We start from the raw sequence: 23637 nt of genomic DNA, 5'->3' as shown, positions 1-23637 counted from the left end.
CGAGGGTGAGAAAGATTGGACTTCGATTCGGGACAACCTTTCTCCAATCCAATCACAAATCAACGTGCAACGGTGCATCGATGAACAAAATTTCGTCGTCTAATTTCTCTTCTCTTACTTGGGGAGGCTGCGGTGAGTTCAAAAAGCCACCACGCCCTTCTCTCTCTCTCTCTCTCAGGCTTTTGCGTTGAAATGACACTTGAAGAGGCTCGAGGGGGACAGAATCTGATGTGATCCAAAAGAGTAGCGATCAACGCCAGGAAAGAGCTGCAGGTTCTTTACAGCAAGTCTCTCCCGCCATTATTGTTGTGATGTGATCTCAAGGTCACCCCCCGTCGTCCTTTCCCTACGAAAACCAGCGTCTGCGACTTCTCGGCTCCTTCTCTCTCTCTCTCTCTCTCTCTCTCTCTCTCTCTCAGCCAAACACTCCTCCTCACTGATTCGTCCATCGCATGCAGGAGCCTCTGGCTCGGATTGATGGGTGATTGGACTCGGTCGGTGGAAGTGGTCAGTGCTTTGCATGTTGCGGAGGGCAAACGGGGACGTGGAACACGCACCTCAGCTTGCTCGTCTATGACTTCTGCATGACCTCTGATGTATGGGCGAAAAGACGATGGATGCGTCGAGTCTGGTGATTCTGGCTTTAACACTCGTTTTCAATTCTGAGGCAAACCCAATTAGAAACTCATCATGCCGGAGACGATGATTCTGACGAGCTATGTCACCAGAAAACATTCGACGATCGTCGAGGATTAGCCACTAAGTTGGTGATAGATATGTCATATGTTCGATCTGATTACTAATCCATATACGCCAACTAAAGAAAACACCGTATTAGTTTAATCGGGATCTGACATCTCAACGTGGAACAAAACATAAACAACTGCTAAAACGGTGATAACAATCACAAACTGGAATGGGTCGTCAGTCTACCCATCCATTGGGTTGTACACACCTATGGCAGACAACCGGAATCAATTTGCGCTGCAAGCTTTCGAGACGACCGATCTTTTCATGCCATCTCCATATGGTGAACTTTTCAGTAAAACTGAGCTTTTTCGCGCCTCCTTTGATTAGTCTGTTCATGAGTCCTTTGGTCGACCAACAGTGCAACCGAGGTGGACGTGAAGGAGAAAGCTTTTGGCTCTCCAAGTACACCGATTAGATTCGAAGGACCGAGACGATCAAAGGAGTACATGGTTGTAAACAGTCGTTAGAGCATTGACACCTTGGTAGATTATGCCTCACTAATCTATAAGTTTTTGGTGGTAATTGGCAGGAGAGCTCGTTTTAGACGGAACATTGGATGAGTACCACCGCATTGCGTTTTATGTGATTATTTATATGATCGATGTGATATCAGCCAAGTTCTTGGCTATTTAAGGACCTCTTGCGGGATCTCTAAGTCGGGAGATTGCTTGGTGGATTGAAGGATCTTGATCTGTGTTCCTCTCTCTCTCTCTCCCCCGCTTTCCCTTTTTTGCTGGTTTCTCCTACTCCTCGGCTTTCGACTTTCTTCAGGAAGAATCGATGTGGCTTAGTGTTTGATCCGTCTTTTCCTTGTGAGGTTGGTTCTGTGGATTCCATCGACGGTGTTTTTGACATGGGATTTGCGAAGAGAGCTTCCTTCAGTCCACTCATGGGTGGCTATGGGACTTTGATTAGCTGCCGACTCATTCATCCACATGCCCGGCAAACTAGGGTTTTTGCTCGGCACATGAGTGAATGATGCGGGAGGTAAGTCTGATCCCATGCCGTCTTTGCTTGGACTGAAGGGAGCTCCCTTATCTACCACCCCCGTGCAAAGGATGTGTTCTCCGTCTCTTTGTTCGGGATATCTGCATGTTCATCCGAATCACAGATACTTTTACAAGTTGACCATGCTCTTCCGAGAAGAGTATTTGATTGGTGCGATGCAACCTTTTCTCTGTTTTTTGGCCGCAGACACACCTTTTTCTGTATGTCGTGGTGTTTGTGAGTTCTTGATCTGAAATCTTGTTCGACAGTGAACGAGCTTTGTGTGAGTGTAATCCTTGTGCAAGGCAAGGCTCGGAAACATGTTTCTGTGGATGCAAACTTGGGCAAGTCAAGGAATCGTTTTGTGTGTGATTTCAGAATTTAGACAGTTTGATTGCTAGACTTCACCGTGCTTGCTTTGATCTGCTCGATTCTTTGGTTTCCTCCATGGAAAATTAACATGCAAGCTTTGTGCTTCCTCACCGAGGGGTGTTTTTTTGGGAAATATCTTCCAAACTCATCAAGCGCAACCAAAATTAACTAAAGCTTTCATTAGATTCATAGTACCATGCTCTTTCTAGTGCATGTCCTCCACAAGGAGACCAATCGTTTACGGTGAGCACGTTCTCTTGCTTCAAGCTCCTGGAGCTTTGTCACGAGGGTTTTATGGTAAGGGAGAAGCTGTATGGTTCAGTACAGGTTAAGCCCACGAAAGTAATCATATTATGCCTTGTTTGAGCTTTTTTTTTTATCAGAATCCTTTGTACTTGCATGAACAAAAGCAGTCCGTAAGCATCAAAACTTAGACAAGAACAGAAGTGGAGACAAGAACAGAAGTGGCTCTTTTTTGTTTTTCGTTTTTAACGAGGGTGGCTAAAGAAAGCATCATTTTGTTGTTGTACTTTCTTTCATGGAGTTCAATGCTGCAGATGTTTTCCATCTTACTAATTGCAGATCTTTCCGGTGTGTATAAGTTTTTTGAAGATCTATGGCTTGCTTGTGTAATGGTTAAGTGTGAATATTTCAATATCTTATAAATTCTTCAGTGTTTTCTTGCAAGCAGTAAAGACAACATTGTGCCATCTGATAAACTTCCATTTACTGTGTAAGCTTAACTATCAATGTTCTCAGTGCTTACTTAAAATTGTTAAGATGTTGATATTGGAAATAAATTGGCACATATTTTCGTTAATATTGCTTCTTTACTTGATCAACAAGTTTTTTATTAATGGTGATGGCCATTTATCTGTTTCATTTTTTTTTTCTTTAAGGTAGATGATTGCACTAACCAACCTCACTCGTTTACGGAAACATCATCACATATGTGAGCTTACCAAGAGAATTGGAAGGGCAGTTGATTTCTACTCTCTAAATAAGAACTTGAACTTGCACTTTCACTGACCAATAAAGTCACTATACCATCGTCTTCTTTCTTTGGTTGTTTCCATGTTTTATCGAGCAAGTAATTGATCCATTGCCATGATTTTTTCCTTTTCTTTTCTTTTCGTTACTTGTATCAATCAATTTGCATTCTCTTCTCTTTTAAACGAATCACTGAATTATGGACTGGTTAGCAGCACAGCATCTGTTGGCTTCTCTTAGTGCTGCCATATGGGGAGATCTTGTGCTTGTCAGATGATGCTTTAAGCTCAATGTCTGCTGCTTTTTCTTTCTATAGAATGGCAATTCTAGTCAGTCAATTAAAAGTCAGCACTTCGGTTTTGCGTCTTAATCTAGTGTTGCACATCCTTGTTCTCCTCTGAAATGGTGTCAAATTTTGGCTGGTCTTCCTACAGGTAAATCTATCTCCATCATACTGCGATTTGAAATTTCTCCAGCTATGAAGCATTGGTGAACTTGAATTGCACTACCGATATCTTAAATCTAGAAGGAAGATCCCAGCTGACAGTAGAATTTGACGAACCAAGAGAACGTGCTCATAGTTTGATGCTTGCTCACATACAGACTTTTTGTTCTTCTCCAAATGATGGTAATAATGTATTCGGAGCTTATGTTAATGTGTATATATATATATACAAGTCATGATCCTAGTTTTATTGTGAACATTACTCCACATTTCAACTTTTCTTGCCTGCTTGTTTCTGGCTATTGAATCCTGTTGGTTATGCTTGCTGCTATATTTCTCGTCTATCCATTGTATTGTTGTGCTCAAACCTTTGGTGCTTCGAGGATCAGTTGTTCTTTGCCTATGTTCTTCCGCCTACTGAGGGAAAAGTGGGGGATGTATATAGCCTTCCCTCTTTAGCTTGACAAACGATTACAGGTAAATGTTCTAAAAGGTTACGTGGGGTTAACCTTGCAGCCAGTTCTACATGATGCACTGTGCACACCTACAGTATCTGCCCTTCCTCTTCTGTACGCAACTCGATGCAGACTGTAATAACCTACTCTGACGTGTTCTTATGAAGAACATGAACATAGGCATCGCCTTGTCATCCTACAGCAAGGTCAGCTGTAGTCTCTCATGTTGCGCTGGTAGCTGTCATCAATGGCATCGCGTGCTAAGTGCTACCCCTCCATTCACTGAATTGAAATGACCGGCGCAAAACAAGGCAAGCCTTCTACCAAAAAGCGTTGCCTTTTGAATTTTGAGTAGCCCACATCATTATCTTCCACGCAGCAGCAGCAGCTGCATCACCACTCCAGAAAAAACCCTAACCCTAACCCTAACCCTAATGCCTCAAGTGGGCGTTTCGGCTTCCCTACACGTGCTAAAGCTGTTGCCCACGTTTGAATCGATTCTCTTCGTCATCCTCTCTCGCTCTGTTTATATATCCACGCAATTAACTGAGCTTTTGTTCGCAATTAGGCATTTGTCCCACTGGTCGGCACTCCGCAAATTCCAACGCCCCCTTCCTTTCCCGATGCATGCCATCGATGTTGCACAGTCGAAGAGTGATAAAACAGCCATCGGTACCCAATCTGGAGTTGGCGTTGGCGTTGGGAAAAGATGTCTACGTCCATGCGTCACAACCCTAATGGGGCGAGCTTAGAGTTCCAAGTAACAAGGCGGATGCACTGACACACCCATTCTGAAAGCTAGCTCTCCTCGCAGCTCTTCCACTGTTCTTTAATGCAAAAGTATAGAAGAATAAAGCTGGACCTGCGCACACAGTCGCTCAAAGAAAGGATATCTTTCAGCCAGGAACGAGGGTTTCAGAATGGTGGCAGCAGAACCTGAGGATTATTCTGCTGCACACGATACAGTTGTGTGTACTTTGTTGTTGGGGTTTGGATCATCCACAACTTAAACAAGCAGTGGGAATGGAACACAACAAAGCTGCACACAAGTTCCCATTGGTTCTCACTGCCAGCAAGTACAGTTTAGGAGTTCTTAGCGGTGGGAACATCGCACGGCTCCCACATGGGAAAAGGTTGTTTAGGCTAATCCTCACTCGCATCAACTCTTTCGTAGAGTTGGATTATTTTTATTGTGCTCGGTACTGTGTTTTACATTTTCTGGAAATGTGTGTGCGGCTGCTCTTTCTTCCACATATTAATATTAATCTTTACAAGTATTATATATATATATATATATATATATATATATATTATTTACATATTAATTACGGTGAAATTATGATATTCTATTTAAAAAAAAAATAAAAATAATTTTATCCTTTTTGTTTTTTAACCTAAAAGAAAGTAAGTTAATAGGAAATTCAAATTATATTTTGATTTCATAACCAGAACATCATTCTAAACCTCATCCCAGCAGTCAATTGCAGTCTCAAGGAAGACGATCAACAAGAAAGACGGTAATGCTTGATGGGAGATTTCTCCAATCAAGCATTCAAAATTTCTGAATTTAAATGGCTTAATTTCTATTGTTGTCTGTGCCAAAAAAATGGTCATCAAGCGGAAAACTAACTAATAATCAAAATATGTAGAAAAGAAATAATAGAAGAGGCACGTATTATTATGTTTTCTTCCGCAGTTCACATCGTGCAGTCACTCTCAGTCCGTTGGACTGCAGAGCTTTGTTTCACTGTCCATACACTAATAGATCTCCACCGACATGAGATCTAATCCTGAAACAGCTAAGAGCAAAAGAGATCCTCACATTTAACATGTTCAACCTTTGTGATTCTGCAGACTCAAAATAGGTCATTGTGAAAAGACCAAAACCGACAGTTTGATTAGATTTCGACGTTCGACTCTGATATCACAATGTTCATCTGACTGCACCGAGTTTGACAAGTACTATTGTTATCAATTTCTACTTTTGTGGATGATTCATAAGTCATAACAACAAATCCAAAACATGTTATCTCCAAGATCTCATACCAGTTCGTCCAGAGGCATAAATAAAGCTCAGCCATATTGTAAACCGATTACATGCAGCGTTAATGACCTAACACAGTTTATTATTATGAATAGATCCTCCAGTGCCATATACATGTGCATAAAATAATTTTCAAAGTAAAATTTGTCCACATGTAATGAAGGCTGTTGTAGCATTGTATATACTTTCTCCATCTCGTGGTTGTCTCAGATAGATCATCTATAGCATGTTGATATCAAAATCATTTTCTGGAAATATTTTGGAGACGCATTCCTGAAAATGAGTCGAATACCCTTTGGGATTTACTCCTGAGACTGATGGATGGTCCGTTTGCAGAGACTTCAAAACGTGTTCTATGTGCTTACGCACGCTGTAATGTTGAAGAATATCAGTTATCCCAAAGAATAGGTTCACATTGTTGGGTTGCACTGTCCCTGCCGTATGAGTTGATACCACATTGCTTTCCCTTTTCCGGAAGCCAACTGCCCGGGCTGCCATCTTGACACCAAGTCTATCTTCAGTTCTGCAACAAAATCACAGCTAACATTAGAGAGAGCCTAGCACAAGTAGAGCTTAGATACACCAGAAACAAATCCATCTAACCAGTAGGCCACAAAATCCATCCAATTCCAATAAATAGCTTGCATGCTCTAAAATGCTCAAAGAGAAAGAAAATTATCACATAATCAACAAACAATCTTCCTAGTCCAGAAAAAGAATGCTCGACTTGAATTGAAGAACTCATCGATATATTCCCTTGAAGGAAAAGAGTGGCAAAGATAATTTACTCTGTAGAGCAGGATGATGTTGTATCATCATCAGATGACAAATCTTGATCTGCATCACCATGCTCCGATTCAGGTCCATCTGAACTCTCACTGCAATCAGCTGAACCTGCATAGAGTATCCGCTGGACCTCTTATTTCAACTGTTTATGACTACAATATGATTATGCATGGTTATAATTCCCCCATCAAAGTACCAAACTAACATTAATCTGCACAAAATGGAAACTTGTAAAGATAAGCAATCAACAATTATCCAAGTTAAAAAGTTAACTGCAACTAAGAATTCCAGATACCGATCAACAAGGACAGGGAAGTGGCCCAGCCAAAAACGGATTTGACAGCTGCCAAATATTGAACTTGATAGTTACAAACGTGATTCGTATCATTTGAGCTAATATAACTGAACACTTTTATAATTCTTTGATTTTTTTTTTTTTAGATTTTTAGGATGTCCAACTCTTTTTAAGTTTCTATTACTGTTTTACCATATGGTTCATTTCTTTCTTGTTTCCTCTCAGTGTTTTCTTTGCTTATTTCCTTTCATTTGTTTCAGTCATTATACTTTAACACCTAGATTATTTGAAATATTTGGTAACAAGGACTTGGTACAAGATTTATACTTCAAATATGGACCAAATCTAAACCATGGTCAACTTGAAACCAATGTTTTATAATCCAAACTTTTATCTGTTTTGATGACCTATGAAGCTGATACCTATATGCTAGATGGTACACCAACTCATACCATCTGATATCGTTGAATACAGTAAAAAAATAAAAATGTGTACATGTACCACTACTGTTCAGACTGGTAATTAAATACTGGTCAGCACATATGGGAACATTTGATATTTAATCTTGCTTGAAACTAAAGGCAAATCTAGCCCATTGACTCAATCTGACATAAAATGGTTGGTCTATGTTAAACTCCATGCTCATGATTCGATATGGGTATTTTTAAATGATACCTAAACCCAACTAGGAGTGACATCATCACTTGCATATGAATTTAACCCAGTTGTGTGCATATTGCTAAGCCAAAAAGACATCAAAGACTCCGGCATTGGGCTATAGTATCTGCTCATATTAAAAGGATTGAGGTCACTAGCTATAACCACTCTATTCAAGACAGTTAACTCATTTCACTAGACCACTGATTTCTCACCAATAAAGGTGGTCCAGATGAAGTTAACCACATTTCAAAGAGCTAACCATACCCTTTTGTTCTGCCCTTTGCTTGGCAAAATCATAATGCCCTTGCATGATCTTTTGAGAAAGTCCACTCAGAACAAAGGTTACCCTTCCAACTTCTTTTTCTTTTTTCTTTCCCTTTTTGTTTTGTGAAAGAGAACATACAACATAAGTTTACCTGTTGAATATCGCGGAGAGTGGCGAACTTGAAGAGCAGCTTCAAAAGGTGTTGAACAAATATGCATTCCCAGCAAAAGAGAGTAATGTGTGATGCCTGCTTCTTCCAAAAAATTGCAGTCATGCTTTAATTGCCTGAAAATGGGAAACTAGATGGTAAGCAAATTAAGAAACACCACATATAGCAGAAGATCGGTGAATTTTATGAGCTGGGTGTGCAAGTGAGACACATCTTCAGTCAGTTCAAGCGAATAACTGGATAGCACATGCGTTCTAGTTGTGAGTTAATGGAATGACTGCTTAATGATGATGTAGCACTATATCACAATAAGACTTAACAAATGTTTTCCCTTCATAAATGCAACATAATGATCAACCTGATAAACTTAACAAAAGGCTTCATATCTAAGGATCAGAGTTCTCATAAGAGGCAAGTCTCATTATTGTCCAAGCCAATAATATCCTGGTTATAGAAACGGATACATGGGGGATTCGAGGACAGATGGGTTAGAGGTCTGTGCAATAAGAATAGCCTGACACATTGGACATTATGATGATAGGTCATGACCTATAAAATCCAAGAGCTTCTAAATGGTGGAAAAAGTACCATTTTGAGGACCCTATCATACTAGTTGAAACTCAAAAGCACAAAGAAGGATACTGTCATACTCATCCATGCGAAAGTTGACAAACATGACCAAGAGGATATTTAAAGGATAGAAAAATAAATAGCTATTCATCCAATAAAAAGGAATCACTTCATCTAAAATAAGTAGACTTACAATATCTTGTCTCTTTCTTAATCACTACCATTTATCAGAGGAAGAAATATAATCAATTACAAAAGGTCAACTTATCAGGAAATCGAAGATCATAATCTCTCTTAAAGGAATAACAAGAATTTTTTGGTCAAGAAAAGATATGTTTCAATTCATAAACAGCTAAGGAACTTACATCAGAATTTTATTCCGATGAGATGTATGTAGATGGAAAGTCATGTTCAGATCTTCCTCATCTCCAGCTTTGTTCACATGGTAGCTATGTGGTGAACCTCTGATAACAAAATGCTTGTGAATTCTTGAATCTGACTGAAGAACGTTTCTGGTTACTATAAAGCGAACCTGATGAGGTTAGCATGTCAGATAATTGACCTATTAATATCAAAAATTTGTACAAAACATAGATAGTATAGGCCAATAAAATGTTTAACAAGAAGAAGAGTTTAACCCTTCAAACGTCCAGAGAAAAAAAAGATTAATTTTTGTATAAAAAACTAAAACAATACAACAAAGAGGTCTGGTTATACTGCCAATCTGCCAAGTTCACTATAACGAGAAGACTTTTAATTTGTGGCATCTTGCTCTCAGTGCTAATGAATTTTAATGTTTATGAGAAATAGTTGATGCTACACTATAGCCCTTTTTCTTTTTTCTTTTTTTTTTGCATATTTGAGCTACTGAGTGATTTTTTTAGTCAGATTACTAGAATGAGTAATGACCAGCCCCCGCACAACACAACAACAACAACAACAACAACAACAACAAAAACAATAAAGCCGTAAGTCCCAATTATTTGGGGTTGACTATATGAATATTTTACCGTCATTGAGATTTATAAAAAATCATATGCCTAGTTAAGTTCAGAGTACTTAAATCCTTATTTATAGTTTCTATTAAAGTTTTTTTAGATCTTTAATTATTTTAACTCTTCTGACTATCGTATCGAGAGGTCTCCTTAACATATGCCCATACCATCTTAAATGATTTTTTCTTAACTTATCCTCTATCGAAACGATACCTAGTTATTCATGAATAAGAGTACTTCTTTCCTATCTTTCTTAGTAACTCCACATATCCATTTCAACATTCTCATCTCGGCAATACAAACTTTTTATATAAGTTTTTTTCTTAACTGCTCAACACTCAGATCCATAAAACAAAACCTTAACAAACAAAAACAAAAGGAAATGTTTACAGATTTCTACTTTACTCTCTTTCACCAGTCCAAGTTATCTTCCCCATTACTGCTTTACTTTTTGCAATATGCTTGCTACAGTAAATATCGGGACCATTAAGCTTATACATAGATATTTCATGTTATTTTCTGAGTATGGATCACTTTACTAAAAATCATGATAATAAATTAGCCAAGCGGAAAAGATAGATTCTAGGGTATTTGTTATATAGATATGAGAACAACTGCAAGCCAAAAGAATCAAATAAAAAAAGAGCTAGATACTTTTACTATTACATGAGGCCAAAGGTTGTAATTATGTCAGATATATAATGGGCTACCTTTTGTCCACCACGTGGCTTCACAACATGAATCCCATAGAAGTTTGCAATTAAAGTGTTCATGTATGACTTCACATGTTGATAATATTTTGGTAGCATTTCCAAGAAGACCTGCAAGAATGGTGAATATAAAAAATATCATTTATACAGCTACAAGAAAACTTAAACACATACTAGATGAACCTTGTATTGAGGCTTATGATAATGTCAATGAGCAACATGTTGATCTACAAAATGCCTGTAAAAGTGCCAACTAGCATGAAAATTGCCATTGGAAAAGAATTCATGTAAATGATTTACAACTAATATGCAATAGTAACTATGGTCGAGTACAATATAACAAAAAATCAAAGCGCTCTATTCTTCTCCACAGGTTTTATTAGTACATTCTCATATTTTACTTACTTTCACAAACTTGTCCTTTTCTTTTCTCCATCTACTCCCAATTTCAAGTACCATTTCCTAGTCAAGTGCCTGAATTAATTTCCCGTCATAACTTTGAGGTGAAGTACTCTGTGATGAAATCATGTGTTTCTTTCCAATCATTAGATTGATCAAAAGCTGGTTTGGAAGGTTATTGAATGTTTTAATAGAAAATAGTATTTTAGCAACCTTTATCTGTTCTAACAACTGTTGTACAGTTCAAATGATTGGTAACAAACAGATAAAGCAACAAATATGAGGAAAGAATAACGGAGATCATGAAAGTACCTTCATTTGTGATTTGCTTATGATCTTCAAGATGAACCTATCATCATGGGGTAAACGGAGAGAAGTGACATTCTTTTTATTTGAAAAAAGAAGCTTTAAGGTTTCACGACGACGCATTGAATCCGAATAGTCATCAAAATTAATTTCATCAAACTCTTGAAGATTCCTACAAAATTTTCCAAAAAGAGTACGTAAAACAGTAAGTTTATAGAAAAACAACAACCTAGGCAACTAAATGGTAAAGTGTGCATTCAACATTATACGGTGTCCTAAGATGACAACAAACGTCTGTTACAATCATAGCTAGCCAAGAAAGCTTATTCAATAAAAATAAATTTCCCCTTGTGTTTGCAGATATAAGCGAAGAATATAGAACCATGAAGATATAGTGAATGTTGTACCCTGCACTTGATATGCCGTGGCCTCTTACATTCAACAATTTCACATTAGAAAATGAAGATAAGTTGCATATTTGGTCTATTTTTCTTTATAAATGTTATATTTGAATTACAACAGACATAATATTTCTGAATGCAGTATTTAAGTATCTGATTGCAATTATTGCAAAGAAAGGACTCATCAGTATTTATTCAGAAAAGGAAAATTAGCATGCCCTGCTTAATAAGAAGAAAACATTTCGGTAGGAGTCACTTTAAACCTGAAAACTGCAGCACTATAATCAGTCCACTGAAACTCAGTATGTGTGCCTTCAGAATCAATAGAGCACCATAGCAAAAGAGATGAAGTGGAAGTGAAATCAAGATATGAAGGTTCCTGCTCTGAAAGCACCAGTTTTCGCTCCATGTGTTCCTACAAGCCATATAACTTATGCATAAGGTAACATGCTGTGCAATGCAAAGGCAAAAGGTAAACAAGGAGTCTGAGACTAGAATCATATGGCTTGCAAGGTTCAGCTTGAAACGTTGATTTACATGAACTGATAACAGGTTTCCAAATTTTCAGTTGATTTGTGAATAACCAGTTTCAATTGATCTATCACCTCAACATGTGATTCAAGAATGGAATCATCCCAAGAAATTTACTTCAATAGTTGGTAGTTGCATTTTGGTTATCTTTGCGAGCCAAATATTCCATACTAGCAATTTATTATTCCAATGTGTATCCCTGTTTGATAGCCAAGGTTAATATCCCCTTACAATTATTACTAGCAGCAAATTCAGAAGTACAATGTGTATGTTACATCGTACCAAAAATTATAGAAACCAAAGGAATCAGATGCAGCTTATTTTGTCCGAGTTTGGTGAATTATCTGTCTATTTTAACATGGAACATAGAAGTCACAATATGCACAGTCATTATAAGAACAAACTAAAGTAAGACTTAAATAAAAGAATTGGCATGAAAATCTTTCTTTTAAGTTGGTTTTATGTGCTTGGTGCAGTCCATCTTTGATGCATTTGTATAATTTCTTCTCTCAGAAAAATAGGAGAAAAAATTAGTTAGAGATTTATCCATCTTACGGGTTCACTTTTGCAGGGAACAAACATATACCGAGGATCTTCGATTGAACAACCAAATTTCATTTGGACTTGCCCTCCCATTCTATCAACTCGATACCTCACCCGCCGGATCAAAGAACCTACAGCACTCCCGACTCAAAGGAGGACCAAATCCAAGCTACGCCCATCGAATCCGAGGAAACCCCGGCGAAACCATCGAGCCCGTATTGGGATCGTCCAATCGGCACTTCAAGATCCAGTACCGGACGTAGGGAAGCGAGGTTGCAACGCGGGAAACGAAGGGAAAGGAAAAGAAACAGAGTGGGCAGGGACGTACCGGTGGCTGCGGCGTCGTCCGGGATCGCGAGGGGGAGCAGAGGCAGGAGGCAGGAGGCGAAGACTTGGCTTGCTTAGCCGAACAGTGTGCAACAGTTTTTAGTTTCGGAAAAGACAAATAATTTCTAGTATAAATAAATATACACACTCGATATTTTTCTTTTTTGGACTTTTCAAAGGATGCCGCTTTGTTATTATAATCCATTAAATATCGTCTTGACAAAGGTGGCTACAGCAATTTCTATTGGACACAATTATAATATTTTTTTAAATAATTTTTAAATAGTTTAATAATTATCAAAATATATTATAAATCTATTCAAAAAAAATGTAATCGATATAATGATAAACTTATGATGATAGATACCTCAATATCACGAAGATATCGACATCTAATCGCAATGTGATCGATATCTCATCCACATGTGGCTATCGATGCTTTAGCATAATAAGATTGACACCTCAGTATTATATAGTCGATACCTCGATATCATATGACTGATACCTCAATATAAGATTGAATGAATTAAATATTATTATATTCTAAATTTGATATATTATGATAATATTTGAATGTCATTGTTCCTAAGTGATACATATTTAAAATTTTATTTTTTTATTTAAGCTAATCTCTATTGATTTTGAGTTTATTTGTATCCATTGTAATATTTTTTAGTGCCACAAACAGTATATAGAAGCCTACTATTCAGTTGTTCTTGTTCCTAAGCTAATAAGCATACCTATTTGAAACATTATTTTGTTAGATAGATTGGTTTTTATTGAATTATGAGTCCCAATTATAATATTTTTTAAATACGCTTATAATATTTTGATGGGGCGTTAAAAACACCATATGCCCATTCAAAAATTCTAATTAACAATATAAATATTATATGTAGGGGATTAGATCGATTCACCCTATGAACTAATTCATACATGATAATAAGTTACTATTCTTATATATATATATATATATATATATATATATATATTCGAAATATATACTGTAATAAACTTATTTTTTATTTCTTATATAACATAAATAGAATATTAAAATAACTACCTCATTTGGCAAACATGTTGATCGTTGATATCATATCAATTTCTATCTTCCTCATTTCTCTTTGTAAAAAAAATATATTTATAATTAAAAAATAAAAGAATACAACATATTGTAGATGGAGAAGGCAAATAACATGATAATGGGTATTGAAGTATACCTTCAAGGTTGATGGTATTTCTTAACAAGAAAAAGGGGAATATAATTAAATAATAATAATTTGTAGCTCATTGGGTTCTTTGCCTCATCTGTTATTCATTATGGAACCTATGACTAAATAGAAATGATGCTAATCAGCCCTATTATTTTCTTTGAAAAGGCATTGGCTTTAGTTAGATCGATGAATAATCCTGATATTAATTATGATTACTTCGATTTCACATCATATTAGAATGCGATGGTTCTAATAAAGGGCATTAATGCACAGCTTGTTAGCAGTCGTGTAAAGGGCACCATTTTTGTCTCTTGATTTTTACTTGACTTAATTTCTTATATAAGGGTTTTATTGTTTCAAATTTTAATTTCTGCTCTATGTATAATATACATAGGATCTGGAACCGATTAATTTAAAAGATGAACTAATTTTGGAAGAACTTTGCTACTTGATAGGACATATTTTAGCGTAACGTGCTAACGGGCGAAAGTCATCTCATGGTCGACGTGGTGCACGTGTGCTAACAAAGCACCTTGGAACCAGGGGCGGTGGGAGCCATACTCGTGCCGTTTGGATCTGTATGAGGTGGCGCTGCTCTACCTCGAACCATCTATGATAACGCAAGGCGATGCAGAGCCGTGTAAGTCAGCCCGCATCACGCGAAAAGCATGAATCGACCTCCCGAGGTATCATGGATCATTAACGAGCCTCGTACGATCGATCATTCGACAAACATATATAAAAGTTAATCCTCTCATTAAGAATAAGGAGGAAGAAAAGTAGAAAAATACCACATGAAGCTAACTTAAGCTTTGGATGGGTTAAGTCAGAAATCCTACTCCTGATGTCGACCTTTTTTTTCGTATGGAGGAGTAGAAATCGAAGGTCTACCTCGACTCGACTGATGAGGCTTCTCCCCAACTCGATCCGGTCCTCGTGCGAGTTATCCTGCACATACGGGATGGAATCTAGTCGTATCGACTCCTATGCCACGACCTTTAAATTCTACGACCCTACTAATTTTAGAAGAACCCAGAAGTTATTTATTTGGTTGGAAATTTTGAAACTGTAGCGGTAATTTTTAGCATGTAATCTATGCATCGAAATATAATGATATTAAAAAGAAAGAAAGAAAGAAAGATTATGATAAGGTTGTAATTGTCGTGATGACTTGGAACCATATATCAATGTTCTCATCCTTTTGTTTATATCTTTTATTCTTTGGATATATATGGCTATTATTTTGAAGCGACTGCATGACAAAGAAGGGTCACTTTCTCTTGTTTATCCTCCACGCCGATGATTGCCATCACAGCAGTTATTGTACAGCAGAAAATAATTATTAAATGCGCTAAAACGAGTAAATTATATCGTTTTTTATACTTTCCACATTGAGATACTAATATTTTGGAAGCATCGTAAACAAATGTAATATAACGGTTTGGAGGGATACGGTATTTAGAGCGACTTATCACATTGTAACTGTTTCAATACAATATAACGGTTCAATGGTTCTCCTGATACCCACTACAAGTAACGATATGTAACGCAGTTATATAGTTATATAACGCATGCGGTGAGCGATACAAAGGGGAGGAGGAAAGAACGGTGTTAATTAGGGCTTCAGAGACGGGTCGCCCCTCTTCTCTCCCTCCGGTCGATCGATGAACAGATTGGCAGACGCGGGAAGATGTCTCTCTTTCGGCCCCCTACCCCACCCTCTCCAAACCCCCTCTCGTGTCGTCTCAATTCATTGCTTCTCTGACCATACGAGACTCCGATAGGGTTTGATTGTCCCTGGACTGAAGCGAGGTCAAGCTCGTATCTATTCTCGATCCCCTTCTTCCTTCTTTTGCAATTGATGCCGATGGATGCGGCAGTGCTGGATGACATCATACGGCGGCTTTTGGAGGTCAAGGGCGGTCGGACTGTCAAGAACGCGCAGCTGACGGACGCAGATATCCGGCAGCTCTGTGGTGCGTCGAAGGAGATCTTTGTCAGCCAGCCCAATCTGCTGGAGCTTGAGGCGCCCATCAAGATATGCGGTGAAGTGGCAAATAATATGATTTTTTTGCTGTGGTTTCGACTTTGGAGTAGGAAAAAAGTTATCTTTTTCTTCTATCATATCTGTTTTCTCGCCTATTCCGCTTTCTTGCGTTTTCGAATCGGAGCACTTTTTTGTTAGGGCTTGCAATACACCGAGCACCAAGATTGATTGACCCTGATAGCCGAAGTCGTAGTTGGTATGCTAATGCTATGATTGTCACTCTCGCTTAACGCGTGTTTAGATTGTTTGTTATCGGTAGCTTTGCCATGTCAACTTTAGTTTTGTTCTTTACGATCGAGCGCCTTTTGAGTGGAAGAATGACTCTTGACCAAACTCATTTCTTTTATTTGACACGTGTTGTTTGGCTGATGGCTGGAAGTTTGACTTGCTGGTGCTAATGGTTCGAGAATCTTGATGAGTCTAGATCAGTCACAGTAATTAGGTGTTAATGGATGTAACGCATCATGGTACGTACTGTATACATGAAGTCTGTAAGCTAGTGTCTTTGTGGTCGTTTCGTCTTCTACTGCTGCTTTCAAACTGCAGCAAAATGTGACTGACACCATGTCTTATCTCGGTGCCTAGTTCCTACTGCTGCTTCCGAAGCATGTTCCTACAAATAATACTCCATCATTTACCATAGGAACATTTCTTTTTTGTGCACATCTGGGAGCATTTATAGAACAAAGTTTTGCCATGAACGTGACTTGCAATGTATTCTACTTTTCAACTGGTTAGGCTAAAATAGAAGCACTGATCACAAGCAATATGCCTGTCCAGGTGCATGAATCTCTGGGTATGACAATTGGTGATTCAAGATTACAAATAGATGTCTCTGTTAAAAATTAAAAATCTGACGGTATGTAGTCTTAATGATGTAAAAATGCAAGGGATTCCAAAGTTCGGGCTTTCAGAATTCGATGCTGGTAGTCAAAGGTGTTAATTGTTAGAACCAATCAGGTTTGATTATTTTTGTGACATAGTTAGGAGCTTTAGATAGACTTAATAATAGACACATAGCTGAATGACCTGCGTGCTCTTTTCCTCTCTTTGTTGTGCCATAAGAGTTCTCTCTCCTCACTTGGCTTGTATGCCAAGATAACCAATATCCTGTCACCTGGTGTGTAGCTCCTACTTTCTCCGAGTAAGATTCTAGTCTAATATTATTCAATCTAAAGAAGATGGGCCTAAGTGTGTTAATTGTAGGATAGCAATGCCAAACTTATTTTAATGTATTCTTATGACATGCTATTATTTTTGTAAATTGAATTATTCTAGATAGGTCTTTACTGGTCTTAGTTGACACAAAGTTGGAAACTTTATTCATCTACATCATAATAAAAGGATTTATATGTGGTGGCAGTCTGTCTGATAATTTTAAAATTAGAAGTTTATTATCAAAGGTGGGAGCATAAACCATTTTGAATAAAAAAAAATTTCAAAGCCAAAATTAGCATGAAACTGTGAGATGCTCTTTGATGATTCTGTTGATACAGGAGCCATCGTAATTGTGAGAACTTACAATGGTAATAACAACCTTTCTTTTGTTATGTGACGGAGAAGATATGGTCTACTCACAATTAATATGTGGTGGCTAAACATTCAACAGCACCTTAGAGTGGAAAGATTCTAAGTGATCATTTGCTACTTTTTCAGTATGTTTGATCCATTTCAGTATTGATTTGACTTAGTTAACTTGGGGTGCTAAAACTTGTAACTGTATCAGTCTTTTTCATGATGATGAATTTGAGGTCTGCATAATTTTGTCCTAGTTGGAATTAATAAGACGTCATGGTTTGCCCTTTTTTGCTTCATTCTAATTAGGATATTTTTTCTTATGTGTTGGCTATTGGTGCTATTACCATACAAAATGTTCATGTCACAAGAAGTTGCACGCTCATCCTGATCGAGCTGTATTTGTGTAGTGTGTCTTACGATGCCATTTAGATCTATAGAATGAATAGTTGCCTGTCTAAGGACTTTGAGTATAAATTATAATATACTAATTTGTACTTTCTTCTTGCTGCAGGAGATATTCATGGCCAATATACTGATCTTCTACGGCTTTTTGAATATGGTGGGTACCCACCTGAAGCAAATTATTTGTTCCTTGGGGACTATGTTGATCGTGGTAAGCAGAGCATAGAAACCATATGTCTACTCCTTGCATACAAGATTAAGTACCCAGAGAACTTCTTCCTTCTAAGGGGTAATCATGAATGTGCTTCGATTAATCGTATATATGGGTTTTATGATGAGTGCAAGAGAAGATATAATGTTCGTTTGTGGAAGGTTTTTACGGATTGTTTCAACTGCCTTCCGGTTGCTGCACTTGTTGATGACAAAATATTATGTATGCATGGGGGTCTATCTCCTGAATTAAATAGTTTGGACCAGATCCGAAATATTGCTCGTCCAATAGATGTTCCAGACCAAGGTCTTCTTTGTGATTTGTTATGGTCAGACCCTGACAAAGATATTGAGGGATGGGGAGAAAACGATAGAGGCGTCTCTTATACTTTTGGGCCTGACATAGTAGCTGAGTTTCTTCAGAAGCATGATCTAGATCTCGTCTGTCGAGCTCACCAGGTTAGCTGTGCTATCTTGAAACTTCATTTTATTTTATTTTTTACCATTTTTTGTTGAAATAAATACGAATTGATGTTTGATATAAGCTACACATGTTTTGCTGTCTTTTCAATCTAGTATCTTTAGCAATGTGATCCTGATGGCATATTGCTATATGTTGACGCAACTGAATCCTAGGATAATGATTTTCAGTAAATGACCACTTGTTTTGAACTTGCTCTTTCGAGTTAACAAAACTAGATAATTGTAATTCATAAAGCGTTTCTTGTTTGGCAGGTTGTGGAAGATGGTTATGAATTCTTTGCAAAGCGGCAGCTGGTGACGATATTCTCTGCCCCAAACTATTGTGGGGAATTCGATAATGCTGGTGCTATGATGAGCGTAGATGACACTCTGACATGTTCATTTCAAATTCTTAAACCAGCCGACAAGAAAAAGGGGTTTGGGAATAATCTGTTAAAACCAGGAACACCTCCCAGAAAGGTATAAATTAGAAATTTTAATTGGCCTTTCACAAAGTCATGACTTCATGCTGTATTTATTGATGGATGATCATGCCTGTGAGAGCATGATATTTTGTTTTAATTGTTATTTGTCGGATATTATTTGGTTTTGAGTGGAATTTTCTCTTGCACATGTTACTGTTTTGTTTCTTACATTCTGCATAATTGTTGATGACGGAGACTCCTAGTGGTAATGCGATCATGATCATTCATGCATCAAAATCCATCATTGGTGAAGTGTCTTAGATAAAGCTGTTGAAAGAATGCAATCTTCACTCATTAGATCCATTATCTTCGGCTATCTTTATATGTCAACTGTCATATAAGATATTTTTGTTTTTCATTTTTCTTCCCGCTATATGATAGGTTTGGGCTCTTAACATTTTGGGAATTTGAATTTAAAGCGGGTGCCAAAGTTGAATGATTCTAAGGCAAGCTGACTTAATAATATACAGTGATTATATGTATCAGGTGTCCTAAATATGAATCTTATGAATGAGAAAATCTTACATTGTCTTCTGATTATCATCTAGGTTGGCAGAAGGTTACTGCTATTTGGACTAATTTATATGGAATAGACTTGGAACTTTTTAAGGCCTGATCTATAAAATTTGTTTCTGATCCAACCTGTTCTTAGAATACCTTTGGCATTCATTTGTTTTCTGAAAGCTGGATTAGTTTGTTGCTTCATCTGCTTATCCTAGTACTAGTGTATAATATTCCTTACATAGAACACACTCCACACCATGCATTCATCCATGCCTTATGAAATGTCATTGCAGGTGGAGCTTAATTGAATCTTCAAAAGGCCTTAGTATTTACGAAAACATTGTTCATTATTTATGCCCCCAAAATTTTATTTTGGTGCTACTTATGTCTATTTCTTTATGTGAACCATTGTGGTTAATTAGAACTGGAATCTGGGTTTGGATTAAAAACCTTTGCGACCTTTTAGATGCTTATATCTATCTCTGGGTTGTTCAGGGAGGGAAAGGTTGAGATATGAGGTCATTCAACGTGGGTTCTACGTTTGGGATCCCCAGAAGCTTTGCCGGAGGAGACGACTGCGTGCCACTCGTGGAGGTGGGAATTGGATGACAGATCTGATACATTTTATGATTGTTATGACTTGCCCGAGTGCTAAACGTGTAAAGTTATTTGTTTGTGTTAGCACATGTGCTTTTTACTACTGTTGTTACGACTCATCAACATGCCAATCATCAGCATCTGATGTTGAATTCTCCATTTGTTTCGGTGTACTCTGATATCTGAATGCTTTTTTTTATTTGTCGAAAAAATATCCGGAATTCTTTGATTTCGAAAAATTTTGATGTCCTCTGAAATGAGGCATCCTTTGTTCGTTCCCTTTTTAGTCGTCATCCAAGTGGAGGCGCAACCGTGGCCTGCCGTTCCCGCCATTCGTATGTCATCTGCTGCAGCAATTTTTCCCCTCAGATGTCTCCCGCACGTCGATCGAAATGGGGAGCGGGACCTACCCGCGTAGCCTGCTCCAAGTACGACGGGATGGTCACAAACGGGTAGATGAAAGAAGGGTCCGGCCCATTAAAGAAAGCCCAATAGGAATCGAGGCTCCACAGCGTCGGTTTGGTGTGGAAGGACTCACACCTGAAATCTCCCTATATAAACCCCCCGAAGCAAATGCCCACGCTTCGGTCTTTAACTCGCGGCTAGGGTTTTATCGAGGGCAACTGCGATGGTGAACGCCTCCGCCTCTTCTCATCTCTCCTCTTCCTTCCCCTCCGTCAATTCCTCTCTAACCTTTGCTGATCTGTGGAATTTGTTCTTCTTTCTCGATTGCAGGGGAAGGGAACCGGGAGCTTCGGCAAGCGGCGGAACAAGACCCACACCCTCTGCATCCGTTGCGGCCGCCGCAGCTTTCACCTTCAGAAGAGCCGCTGCGGAGCCTGTGGCTATCCTTCCAGCCGGATCCGCAAATGTGCTCCATTCACCCTTCGATTTTTTCTTTCCTTGTTAACTTTAGAAACCCTTTCTGTGATTTGGGCTCTTATTGTGAGTCATTGGTACGATTGGATTAGATAATTGGAGTGTGAAGGCGATCCGGAGGAAGACGACGGGAACTGGGAGGATGAGGTACCTCCGCCATGTCCCACGCCGCTTCAAGAGCAACTTCCGCGAAGGTTATCTTTTAGATCATTTCATAAAATTCCTCTTTAATTGCTTTCGTTGTGTTATGCCTGCAATTTGTTTGATGTCTTCCTGTTCTTGATTGTGTTAGGTACTCAAGCGGCTCCCAGGAAGAAGGCAGTGACTGCAGCGTAGTCATAAGACGTGGGGAAGAGTTAATTTCTATTTATGATATTTTGCTTCTACTACAAACTTTAGATATTTGTTTTGGATGCTGGAAATGAATTCTGTAGTTCTATTGTTTATGGGAGATCTTTGAAATTTTGCGTTTGATACTCAAAAAGTTTTGTCTGTGGATTTACAACTTTCCTAATAGTAATGTGGTTGAAATTTCATGTTTCTTGATATCAGTGTCATTCGCTGTGCTATTTTCTGTTAGTTGTGAACGTACAAACTTGTTACCAACAAGTACTTTCTGCTTTCAGATGATTGAGTTTGTAGTTGTTGGCTCCTTCTGATAATTTTTTGACAAATATTAAGATACTATATGATTTCTTTTCGTGGAATGAACCATTACTTTTTTGGGAGACTTAAATTGCTTTAATTTCTGTTATCTTTGATAATTCTTATAGTCATTGGTGTTTGGACTGAAGGTATTTCTGCCATTCTGTAGTGGGGACTGAAATAGCATAAAGCATGATTCCATTATCACTAATGCATCAAATAGTTAAAGGTTGTTAACAAGTGAAGGTGGATGGTTTGGTGATATGTGACATTTATTATGTGGCTGATAGTTCCGAAGAGTATGATCACATGGTATTGGGGATGAGTTCATGAATATAGGATAATCAGACATCAACCATCTCGTGTTATGGTTATACGCTTGATAAGTTAAAATACGGGTTGCTTGAGATTTTATAGTTTTAAGGTACATTGGTACAAAGATAAGATCACAGATGAATGATGGCTGAGAAAGTATGTAGTTGTTTTGACTTATAATATGCCTCAGTTAAATACATATCATGACCTGCAAGAAGTTTTAGGGTTTTGTTGATTGTGGGAACAACTGGTTGACATTGTTTCTTGAGTTTTTCAATATAATTGTTGAAATTCATTGAAATTAGAATGAACACAACTGTCTTTGAAATGTATCTGTGATCTTGCTTTCCTGTAAGGACTAATGGAGAATCTAATTATTAAGGGATTTGGTCTTCTTTGTGTTGGTATTGACAGTCCATGTGGGGCAGTAATCCAGTGTTTTGTTTTCTAGATTCATCTGTTCTATAGTTGTAACTTTGTTCAGCTTTATCGAGCAGGATTCTTAATATGGTTTCACATTTGGGTTTAAATTTGAGTATGTTAATCATCTTCTATTTGCAGTGAGTCACTTGATCTTTAGTAGAACTGATGATATCAGAATCTACTTCCTGAGCCAAAATTGTTAAACCTATTTGTGCGCTTCAAAATATATTTCTTAGTGTAGTGCTTTAAATAGCCATGGCTGTGGTGCATTTTGCTCACCATTGGTACATGTCAATTAGCTCAAGGGTGTGCCTGGCTCTTATATTGCTGGTGTCTTCTATTGATCTTTGATCTTTAAAACTCTTGAATTTTTTTATAAAAATGTTTCAATGTTCATATTTTGTTATTATTCTGTAAAAATCTTACACGTGGTGCATATCATTCTTTCTGCCTATTCAAAAATTTAATGGTAGGTATAAGGCAAATGTGGAGTTGAAATTACTCTCGTACTTAAAATCAGACACTTGGAATGAGTAAGATATCACCATGTGAACTTTCAAATATTCTAAAAGATAGATTCTTCAAGAACTTGAGACTCGGATAGCCAAAAACAAGCAAATAATGAATATAATGAGAGATCCTTTGAGTATTAGAAAGATTGGGCTAAGCCTTCACTAGAGTGGTAACGATAATAGGATTCTTGTAGAGTTGGCTAAGATTTTGAAGTTCTTGGAGGGTCAATATTGGATGTTGCTATTTTTGAGCTATTTGATGGGATTACTAGGATGGAAGTGTGGTTGTCGAAAAAAAGTGTCCATTAAAAAAAATGTTGCCATTTATTTTGATCTTTGCAACATAGGGTAAAGATTCTTAAAGCTCTAATAGTGTCCATAAAAAAAAGTGTCCATCAAAAGAATCTTGCTCTTAATAGTGTAC

The 23637-nt window shown here is 37.7% G+C and overlaps 3 protein-coding genes and 1 long non-coding RNA gene across 4 annotated transcripts; 3 read left to right on the top strand and 1 right to left on the bottom strand.

Annotated features, from left to right (window-relative positions):
* Window positions 1-1414: 1414 nt before the first annotated feature.
* Window positions 1415-3801, top strand: LOC135605926 (uncharacterized). The gene is made up of 2 exons (XR_010484607.1): window positions 1415-1567; window positions 3534-3801. It is a non-coding gene; the product is annotated as an uncharacterized LOC135605926 (long non-coding RNA).
* Window positions 3802-6052: 2251 nt separating this feature from the next.
* LOC135605923 (phosphatidylinositol 4-phosphate 5-kinase 2-like) lies at window positions 6053-13101 on the bottom strand. The gene is made up of 8 exons (XM_065096547.1): window positions 13002-13101; window positions 11863-12014; window positions 11205-11370; window positions 10494-10604; window positions 9154-9320; window positions 8201-8334; window positions 6832-6937; window positions 6053-6566 (listed from the first exon to the last, which is right to left on the bottom strand). The coding sequence occupies exons 2-8, from the start codon at window positions 12006-12008 to the stop codon at window positions 6263-6265; spliced, it is 1134 nt and encodes a 377-aa protein (XP_064952619.1). The 5' UTR covers window positions 12009-12014; window positions 13002-13101; the 3' UTR covers window positions 6053-6262.
* Window positions 13102-15807: 2706 nt separating this feature from the next.
* Window positions 15808-20598, top strand: LOC135605924 (serine/threonine-protein phosphatase PP1). Its single transcript, XM_065096549.1, has 4 exons — window positions 15808-16259; window positions 18291-18850; window positions 19127-19333; window positions 20338-20598. The coding sequence occupies exons 1-4, from the start codon at window positions 16076-16078 to the stop codon at window positions 20350-20352; spliced, it is 966 nt and encodes a 321-aa protein (XP_064952621.1). The 5' UTR covers window positions 15808-16075; the 3' UTR covers window positions 20353-20598.
* A 318-nt stretch (window positions 20599-20916) lies between these two features.
* On the top strand, window positions 20917-21864 carry LOC103975469 (large ribosomal subunit protein eL37z). Its single transcript, XM_009390439.3, has 4 exons — window positions 20917-21070; window positions 21175-21310; window positions 21411-21512; window positions 21611-21864. Exons 1-4 carry the CDS (start codon window positions 21068-21070, stop codon window positions 21652-21654), a joined length of 285 nt encoding a protein of 94 aa, XP_009388714.2. The 5' UTR covers window positions 20917-21067; the 3' UTR covers window positions 21655-21864.
* Window positions 21865-23637: the final 1773 nt, after the last annotated feature.

The sequence above is a fragment of the Musa acuminata genome, chromosome BXJ2-2 (assembly GCF_036884655.1).
Source record: "Musa acuminata AAA Group cultivar baxijiao chromosome BXJ2-2, Cavendish_Baxijiao_AAA, whole genome shotgun sequence".
In the NCBI taxonomy this organism is placed as follows: Eukaryota; Viridiplantae; Streptophyta; class Magnoliopsida; order Zingiberales; family Musaceae; genus Musa; species Musa acuminata.
The sequence above is the reverse complement of the archived record's forward strand: the minus strand, read 5'-3'. Positions and strand labels throughout refer to the sequence as shown.

Excerpts from the sequence above, each read along its gene's own strand:
- LOC135605923 (XM_065096547.1), bottom strand. The coding sequence starts at position 12,008 with ATGGAGCGAAAACTGGTGCTTTCAGAGCAGGAACCTTCATATCTTGAT. Across the intron at positions 9,321-10,493 it reads AGCCACGTGGTGGACAAAAG|GTTCGCTTTATAGTAACCAG; the intron begins GTAGCCCATTAT and ends TAACCTCATCAG. Across the intron at positions 6,567-6,831 it reads ACATCATCCTGCTCTACAGA|AACTGAAGATAGACTTGGTG; the intron begins GTAAATTATCTT and ends ATTTTGTTGCAG.
- LOC135605924 (XM_065096549.1), top strand. The coding sequence starts at position 16,076 with ATGCCGATGGATGCGGCAGTGCTGGATGACATCATACGGCGGCTTTTG. Across the intron at positions 16,260-18,290 it reads GGCGCCCATCAAGATATGCG|GAGATATTCATGGCCAATAT; the intron begins GTGAAGTGGCAA and ends TTCTTGCTGCAG. Across the intron at positions 18,851-19,126 it reads TCGTCTGTCGAGCTCACCAG|GTTGTGGAAGATGGTTATGA; the intron begins GTTAGCTGTGCT and ends CTTGTTTGGCAG.
- LOC103975469 (XM_009390439.3), top strand. Across the intron at positions 21,311-21,410 it reads TTCCAGCCGGATCCGCAAAT|ATAATTGGAGTGTGAAGGCG; the intron begins GTGCTCCATTCA and ends CGATTGGATTAG. Across the intron at positions 21,513-21,610 it reads CAAGAGCAACTTCCGCGAAG|GTACTCAAGCGGCTCCCAGG; the intron begins GTTATCTTTTAG and ends TGATTGTGTTAG.